Source organism: Colobus angolensis, unplaced genomic scaffold, assembly GCF_000951035.1.
Source record: "Colobus angolensis palliatus isolate OR3802 unplaced genomic scaffold, Cang.pa_1.0 Scaffold32, whole genome shotgun sequence".
NCBI classification, from domain to species: domain Eukaryota; kingdom Metazoa; phylum Chordata; class Mammalia; order Primates; family Cercopithecidae; genus Colobus; species Colobus angolensis.
The window spans coordinates 2,167,333-2,173,264 of record NW_012116488.1 but is presented as its reverse complement, the minus strand read 5'-3'; the positions used below and the strand labels follow the sequence as shown (position 1 = coordinate 2,173,264).

General features: G+C 56.9%; 1 protein-coding gene across 1 annotated transcript in view; it reads right to left on the bottom strand.

The window, feature by feature from the left end:
* Positions 1–5,932, bottom strand: part of CKB (creatine kinase, brain) — a 10,056-nt gene that overhangs the window by 3,572 nt on the left and 552 nt on the right. The window contains exons 2-3 of the mRNA XM_011951578.1: positions 4,292–4,340; positions 3,174–3,532 (exon numbers count right to left, since the gene is read on the bottom strand). Of these exons, the coding sequence (XP_011806968.1) occupies positions 3,174–3,532; positions 4,292–4,340 (408 nt within the window). The remainder of the gene's footprint in view (positions 1–3,173; positions 3,533–4,291; positions 4,341–5,932) is intronic.

The following is a 5,932-nucleotide window of genomic DNA, read 5'->3' as shown; positions in this document are numbered from 1 at the left end:
GGGCCGGGCGAAAGCGTTCGGGGCTTCCGCAGCAGGTACTGCCCCCACCCCACCCCACCCCTGGCCAGTGCGAGCTGGCCCGGAGCCGCCGACCTTCCTCAAGGTGCCCGCAGGCATCTCCTGGGCGATCTTGGTGCAAAGCGAAGGCGCGCGGGAGGCGCAGTCTGGCTGCGGCCCAGCCCGGGGGCACCCGCGGTGCCCTGACCTTGGACAAGTCCTGGGGCTCCGGGGGATGCAAGCCAGAAACCACGGGGACACTGTGGTCTTAAGAGGCCGCTGGCAAGTGCAGCCTTGGAGTTTCCAGACCCCAACCCTGGGCCCTCTTCGCAGGGGACAAGCTCACCCGACCCCCAAAGGCAGTCCCCAGAGACTTCAGGCAAGGATGGGAGGAAACGCTAATAAACAATAAGCATAAATGCGATTTAAAGAAGTAGAAGAAGAAAAAAAACATCTCACGAATAACTAGAGTCATGCAAATTAAGCAGTGACTCCACCTCTCCCTACCCCCAGCACTCCCAGATCGACCCCAGCCAGTGCTGGCTATGAGTTGGAATGAGGGGAGACAGGCGTCCACACGCTGCCTGCAACTTGAATTGCTGCCTGCTTTTTGCAAGGTAATTTGGCAGAATCTATTAACATTAACAATGTTGGAACTCCGTGACCCAGCAATCCCCCTTCTAGGAATGCAGCCCTTAGAAAGGATGTCTCAGTTCTCTCCACTAATGGACCGAGAGATCTGTGGAGGGAAAAACAAACACATCTGGATACAACCCGATGCCCATCAGGCAGGACTGGCCAAGGGTAGGAAGGCGCCTGCTTGCTATGGAATATTATGCAGCTGTTAAGAGGGGGAAGTGGAGTATGTGAGGTTAATATCCATCAAGGACCCTCATCCGTTGCTCCGTGAATAAAGCAAGGAAGGGGGGAACCCTTATCTGTGGGTATATTTGATATAAATCCCTCCAGCAGTGGCACAGTGAGCACCTGCCTGGTGCCAGCCGCTGGGGATGAGTCAGGCAGCAAGGTACACAGCGCCTGCTGCTGGAGGAAGACTGGCCATGAGCCAGCAGTCCAGCAAACCAGATGACATCAGATCAGTGCTGCTGGGGTCAGGGGGACACAGAACACTGCAGTTCCAGGTACAAGGGATCCCAAATAGATGCCTCTGAGGAGAAGGCACCAGAGCCAAAGCCCAAAGGCAGGGGAGCCCGTTCACCTCTGCCTATGTTAGCATCTATGTGTGGGCCCTGCCTCTTGTCTCCTCCCCATGGTCACTGCAGAGGAGACAGGTACCTCTTTGCTTCTTAGCATACTTCGTCCTGTTCCAAGTCAGCGTTTTTTACACTAGCAAAACCAACCCATGTAAAAGGGCAAAGGGCCCCTCTGGGCTGGCCAGACAGCAGGTGTCCCTTAAGCCTGGAATTCCTGCACTCTGTGCCCCATGCAGCCTCTTCCCCCAGTTTTAGGTATTTCTGCAGCTGCCCACCCAGTACCCCACAAAGCCTGAAGGGCTTAAGTTTCTATTTCTGGAAGGGATAGCTGCAGCCCCTGGAGGCAGACTTGGGGGAGAGACTTCAGGGCCACACTCAGGACTTCCTCTGTCTTCAGCATCTGCAGCTTCTCAGAAGGCCACCCCTCCCCTCTCTCAGCCTCCTGGCTGACAGCCTAACCTGCTTCCCCAGGCCCCCCATGGGAAAGGGCCCCCTTTCTCCTTTCCTGAAGGGGGCCAGCCCCTCCACACCTGTGGGGATTTCTCGTCAGGTGGGACAAGAGACTTAGAAAAGAAGTAAGACACAGAGACAAAGTATAGAGAAAGAACAGTGGGTCCAGGGGACCCGCGCCCCGCCGGCACTGGTCTCTGAGTTCCCTCAGTATTTACTGATCGCTATCTCTACTATCTTGGTGAGGGGGATGTGGAAGGACTATAGGGTAATGGTGGGGAGAGGGTCAGCAGGAAAACGTGAGCAAAGGTGTCTGTGTCATAAATAAGTTTAAGGAAACGTGCTGTGCCTCGATGTGCACGTAGGTCAGATTAATGTTTGACTTTACACAAATATCTCAGTGCAGTAAAGACCAGTATTGCCACCAGCATGTCTCAACTCCAGCCATAAGGGCGGTTTTCTCCTATCTCAGTAAATAGAATATACGATCGGGTTTTACACTGAGACATTCCATTCCCAGGGACGAGCAGAAGACAGATGCCTTCCTCTTAACTGCAAAGAGGCCTTCCTCTTTCACTCCTCCTCCTCAGCACAGACCCTTTACGGGTGTCAGGCTGGGGGACAGTCAGGTCCTTCCCTTCCCACGAGGCCATATATCAGGCTGTCTCAGTGGGGGGAAACCTTGGACAATACCCAGGCTTTCTTGGGCAGAGGTCCCTGCGGCCTTCCGCAGTGCATTGTGCCCCTGGGTACTCGAGACTGGAGAATGGCGACGACTGTTACCAAGCATACTGCCTGCAAACACATTTTTACCACAGCACATCCTGCACAGCCCTAAATTCATTAAACCTGGAGTCAACCCAGCACGTTTTTTCCAGCACAGGGTTCTGGCTAGGGTTACAGATTAACAGCATCTCAAGGCAGAAGAATTTTTCTTAGTACAGAACAAAATGGAATTTCTTATGTCTTCTTCTTTCTACATAGGCACAATAACAGTCTGATCTCTCTTTCTTTTCCCCACACTTTCCCTCCACAGGCAAGGGCAGAACTGCAGAGGTGAGGTCCAGAGGGCAGGGCTGCCTATGGCAAGCAGTGAGCCGGGCACTGGGGCGGCTCCGGGCTGGGGCTGCTGGCAACCCTCAGCCTTTTGAGGTGGGTATTTTTGTCCCCAGTGTGCAGACAGAAGATCATTTTATTTTTGTTTTTATTCTGTTGAGACAGGGATCTCGCTGTGTTGGCCAGGCTGGTCTCAATGTGCAGATAGATCAGAAGTTGGGTGACAGACGTGTCCAGTCATGGGCCCAGAAATCCTGCCACCCTCCCAGAGCCCGGCCCTGTACTAGCCTGCCTGGGGCAGACTGACAGTGCAGTGGGCCAGGCAGCTGAGACGGGGGCAGCAGCAGCAGATGACAGTGGGGAGGTGGCCCTCAAGGCCTTCAGACATAAATGTCAGGGTGAGACCCCCAGGCAGGGGCTGATTGGGAGCCTTAGTGGCCCCCAGAGCAGGGGCACAAGGGGAGGGGTCTGGAAGGTGGCGGCCTCTCCTCCAGCTGACTCCCCTGTCTGCAGACCCCTGCTCTCCCCAGGGCCCACAGGAGCTGCTTTGGCAGCATCCAGGCAGGAGGCTGGATGACGTTCCCAGGCCAGTGTTTGGTCCAGGTTCCTCAGAAACCACACCCGGTTACACATGAACCACTGGGCCTGGAGGGGGCTTCGAAGGAGGCCCAGGCCTTTTATCCACAGAACATGACCCCGCTCAGCAGGGCAGGCCCAGGGCAGGCAGGTAGGGCACTGGGAGCCATCCTCGGAGTCTGCTCCCAGAGTACAGCCGGAGGCAGCACTGCTTCCTCCCAGTGTCCTGCCGCTGAGTTCTGCAGAACCCAAAGAGGAAGTGGGCTGAGGTCAGGAGAGGGACAGGGGCTGACGGGGTTCACAGAGCACAGTGGGGTAGGAGGCTGTGCTGGTCAGTGGGGAGGGACTGCAGTCACATGGTCCCCGCCAGGCGTTTGGGCAGAGCAGCCTCCCCAGTGGGCATCTTCCTGCCTGTTCACACCTTTCTTCAAATCAGCCATGGGTTCTCTGAAGCTGGTTTACTGGCTTTAATTATTAATTAATTAATTAATTAAGAGATAGGGTCTTGCTATGTTGTCCACGTGGAACTCCAACTCCAGGCCTCAAGCAGTCCTCCTTCCTCAGCCTCCTCAGTGCTAAGCTTTGCAGGTTGATTGGCTTTAAATCCTAATCCCACTTTGACCTCACTGGCTGTGACCTTAGGCAAGTTATTTAAGCTCTCTGAGTTTCAGTTTCCCCCTCTGTGAAGTGTTCCCTCCCTCCTAGGATCCTGGGGAGAATTCAATGAGATGACACAGCTGGGCATACACAGCATTAGCCCTTGTTAGGGGAGCCCCAGTACAAACTCTGCACAGGGACTCATCAGCTGGGGTAGAGGGGGGTGGTTCTGCTTGAGGACTCAGGCTGGGGACTGGGGCAGGCTCAGATGGAGCAGGTGGGCAGGGCTGAGGAGGCTGCCTGGAGGAAGGGGCACTGGAGGAGCTGAGCAGCCGTAATGGACAGAGGCCGGTGGGAAGCTGGAACCAAGGGAAACCAGCGACGAGTCACCAAGTCCTCACTTAGGCCCTCATAGGCACTTGGCCTTGACTCCACACCACGGCTGAGAGGCTGGGGAAGAGAAACCCAAGAGAAGTGGAAAGTCAGAACCCCCTAGGGCAGAAATTAGGGGGTGACTCAGGCGGGTGCACCATCAGGGAGACAAGCACCCGCTCAAACACAGGCTGGGGAGCTGCGGATGGCTCTGGGTTGCCTCAGCGTTGAGAGCAGAAGGCAGGGAGGCCATGAGGCAGAGGGAGGCAGCTGGTGGCCAGTGTGGTGGCCCCACAGGGATAGAAGCCCACAGAGTGGGAGGCCATGGAAGGCCTCTCGTCAGCTTACTCTTGGGGGCTCTCAGCCGCAGCTAGGACAGAGACGCAGAGGGGCTGAGGTTGGAACCCTGGGTTTCCATGATGGACCCTGAGAAACCAATGCAAGGGCCACAAACACCGTGGCCTGGCCTGCCCCAGAGGCGAGAGAGTTGAGAGTGTTCCACAGGCTGCCAGGGCTCCAGAGCAGAGCTTGCTCTCAAGGAGCCTGGCCACCTCATTTTACCAGGCTGTAGTGGCTGAGTGACTGGGGAAGGTGGCCTAGGGTCATTGCTAACTGGCTTGGGTTCGGGCATAGGCTAAACCCTAGTAGGCTGGGTAGGGGAGTTCCTCTCCAAGCTCTGGTCCCGAGAGCTAAGGGCTGGAGGAAGAAAGTCTGTGTCCCCTGCCCCCGCTCCCCTGCACACACACTCCACAGAGAAGCCAGCTGGGAATGGCGTTGCTGAGACAGAACACCACTCCCGCTTCCCTTTTTTGCCTGTCCTCCAGCAGCACCTCCTCCAGTCTCCTGCTCAGGCTCCTCACCAGACTCAAAAGTGGGCCCAAGTCATCCGGTTCTCATTATGCCTTGGTTCCCAGGAAGGGATCCATGACCCCCTCTCCCTCCTAGAAGCAGCTCTGCACTCAGAAGAACGTGCCCCCATCGGGGGAGGCAGGGCCTGGGCGGAAGGCCACTTCTGCAGACTTTTCCAGGTCCCCATCTGCTGCACAGAGCTCTGGCTGACGCTAGCCCAAGCCTTTTAGGACGGCCCCTTGACCCGCGATTCCTTTCTGGAATTCATCTTAGGGCCCAGTCGGGGGGGTTCCAGAGCAGTCTGCAATAACAAAATGTCTATGGCAAAGTGTCCTCACAGAGGACTGGGCAGTGAGCCACGGGCCAGCCCTCTGTTGGATCCCCAGGGGCTGTCAAAGGGGTCCGGGACAGCAGTGACAGCCAGGCCTTGGCTCCTGCCGCCCTTCAAATGTGCCTGGGTGCGATGGCAAGCCGCGGCCGGCGGGGCGGGGGGACCTTTTGTTTGTCTGTTATTATTTGTAGAGATGGTGGGGGTCTCACTACGTTTCCCGGGCTGGTCTCGAACTCCTCAGCTCAGAAGAACCTCCCGCCTCGGCCTCCCAAAGCGCGGGATCACAGGCGACAGCCACCACGCCGGCCGGCCGCCATGTGGATTTTGTACAGTCTTTCGATCTTCCAGCGACCAGCAAGTGTAAACAGAGCAGCTCACATGAGGCAAGAAGTCGCCCAGGAAACGTCCTCTGGGAGGGGCGGGAAGGGCAGCCTGGCGCTCCCAGGATCCCGTGCGCGGAGGGGGCGAGGCGGGGCGCGACGTCATCAGC